This window comes from Arachis ipaensis, chromosome B4 (assembly GCF_059453495.1).
Source record: "Arachis ipaensis isolate K30076 ecotype BB chromosome B4, ASM5945349v1, whole genome shotgun sequence".
In the NCBI taxonomy this organism is placed as follows: Eukaryota; Viridiplantae; Streptophyta; class Magnoliopsida; order Fabales; family Fabaceae; genus Arachis; species Arachis ipaensis.
Genome location: NC_142439.1, coordinates 139,090,460 through 139,092,620, shown reverse-complemented (window position 1 = coordinate 139,092,620; position 2,161 = coordinate 139,090,460). Strand labels below are relative to the sequence as shown.

Genomic DNA, 2,161 nt, shown 5'->3' with positions numbered 1-2,161 from the left:
ATGGCAAACAACAATGGTTCCAATGTGGTGGCCTATACTCTGACAGAAGGGCAATCCAACAACAGACCTCCATTTTTCAATGGAAAGAATTACAACTATTGGAAGGAGAGAATGAAGATCTTTGTTCAATTAGTAGATTACAACATCTGGAAGATCATCCTGAACGGTCCCCAAGACCCAACAAAAACAGGAGCAGATGGTGTAGTCACTCCTAAGACTGAGGTCGAATGGAATGAAGAAGATAAAAAGAAAGTAGAGCTCAATGCCAAAGTTGTCAACTTACTTAACTGTGCTATCAGCTTCGAGAAATTTCGAAGGGTATCTAGATGCAAAACAGTAAAGGAAACCTGGGACAAGTTTCAAGTCATCCATGAAGGTACTATCCAAGTCAAGCGGACCAGAATAGACATGCTGAGTAAAGAGTACGAAATATTCTCTATGAAGGAAGGAGAAATGATTGATGAAATATTTGAAAGATTCAACATCATCATCAATGGCTTGGATGCTATGAGGATTACTCACCTTGAACCTGTGTTAGTAAGGAAAGTTCTGAGAAATCTCATTAAAGAGTGAGAAACTAAGGCTATAGTTATAGCTGAGAGCAGTGGCATTGATCAAATAACACATGATAATCTGAGAGAAAATTTACTTGCTTTCGAAACCACTTATTTAAAAATTGACACAAAAAAGAAAGGAATTGCTCTCAAATCAATCACTGAGTCCCTGGATGATAAATACAATGATAATTTATCTAATGATGAGTTTGTTATTTTTGCTAAGAAATTCAGAAAAATGATGAAGGTGAAAGAATGAAGCAGAAGAGGTAGTTCAAGAAAGCCAAAAAGGGACTTAAGCAAGATCATTTGCCACAACTGCAATGAGGCGGGACACTATAGATTTGACTATCCAAAGTTGAAAAAAGAAGAAAAGACCAAGAAAGAAAAGAAGAAGGGGCTGATGGCCTCTTGGAAAGATTTGAAAAACAACTCAGACGAAGAGGAAGAATCAGATAGCAAGTCACAAACCTGTCTCATGGCCGATCAAACTGATGAGGTAACCTTCGTTGAACCCTCTACTGAAGACCTTCATCTCATGATCAATCATCTCACTGAGAAACTAAGATGCTTCTTAAATGAAAACCATGAACTTGAATCTCAAAATGACATTCTAAAGGCAGAAAATGTTTTTCTCAAAGATAAATTAAGGAAAGTTGAAATCGCTGTTGATCTTGTTGAAGAAAACAAACGGTTTAAGGCTGAACTTAAGGCTATGAGAAACAGCATTCTGTGATTGCATATTTGAATAGTTTTGAAGAAAATAAAAAGTTGCACAAAGAGGTAAAAAGGTTAAAAGAGGACCTGGCCAACTTTGTTCAAAGTTTTGAAAATCTGAATAAACTTTTGGCTAGTCAAAAACCTCTTTATGATAAGGCTAGTTTGGGTTTTCATAAGAAATTTGAAACTTTTTTTGAAAGATCTCCGTTTTCAAATGTGGCTTCCACTTCGAATGATATAAAATTTCAAAACCCAACCAATCTAAAAAAACAACAACCTAAAAGATTCTGTCGTTTATAAAATATGAATGGGCATTTTCCTATTCAATATTTCATAAGTGAAAGAATGACTGGAGACAAAGTGTACAAATAATTAACAACTACAATGGTCTTGGACAAAAGAGATGATTTGATATTAACGGATCCAAAAAGATTTGGATACCTAAGGTCACTTGAGAATCGTTGTAGGTTTGTCTAGCATCCAAAAGAAAGGACAACATGTGGCACTTAGACAGCAGATGCTCTAGGAATATGACCGAAAAATCTACATTCTTCATCAAGCTAGACGAGTATGATGGAGGGTTTGTAACTTTCGGTAATAATGGGAAAGGAAAAATAGTGGCCATAGGTAAAGTAGGTAAAAATTTCTCATCTTTCATAAATTATATTTTTCTTGTTGATGGTTTGAAACACAACTTACTAAGCATTAGTCAATTATATGATCTTGGATATTTTGTTATATTCAGAAAATTAGACTGCTTAGTTATTTGTGAAAAATCTAGTGTAGTTTTGTTTGAAGAAAAAGATGTAACAATATGTATGAACTCGCTTTAGAGGATTTAAAAGATCAAAATGTGACTTGTTTTACCTCAATGGTATCTGAAAAAT

General features: G+C 34.7%; 1 protein-coding gene across 1 annotated transcript; it reads left to right on the top strand.

The window, feature by feature from the left end:
- LOC148569437 (uncharacterized) lies at nucleotides 1-1,290 on the top strand. The gene is made up of 2 exons (XM_088485041.1): nucleotides 1-453; nucleotides 829-1,290. The coding sequence occupies exons 1-2, from the start codon at nucleotides 1-3 to the stop codon at nucleotides 1,288-1,290; spliced, it is 915 nt and encodes a 304-aa protein (XP_088341167.1).
- The last annotated feature ends 871 nt before the right edge of the window (nucleotides 1,291-2,161 follow it).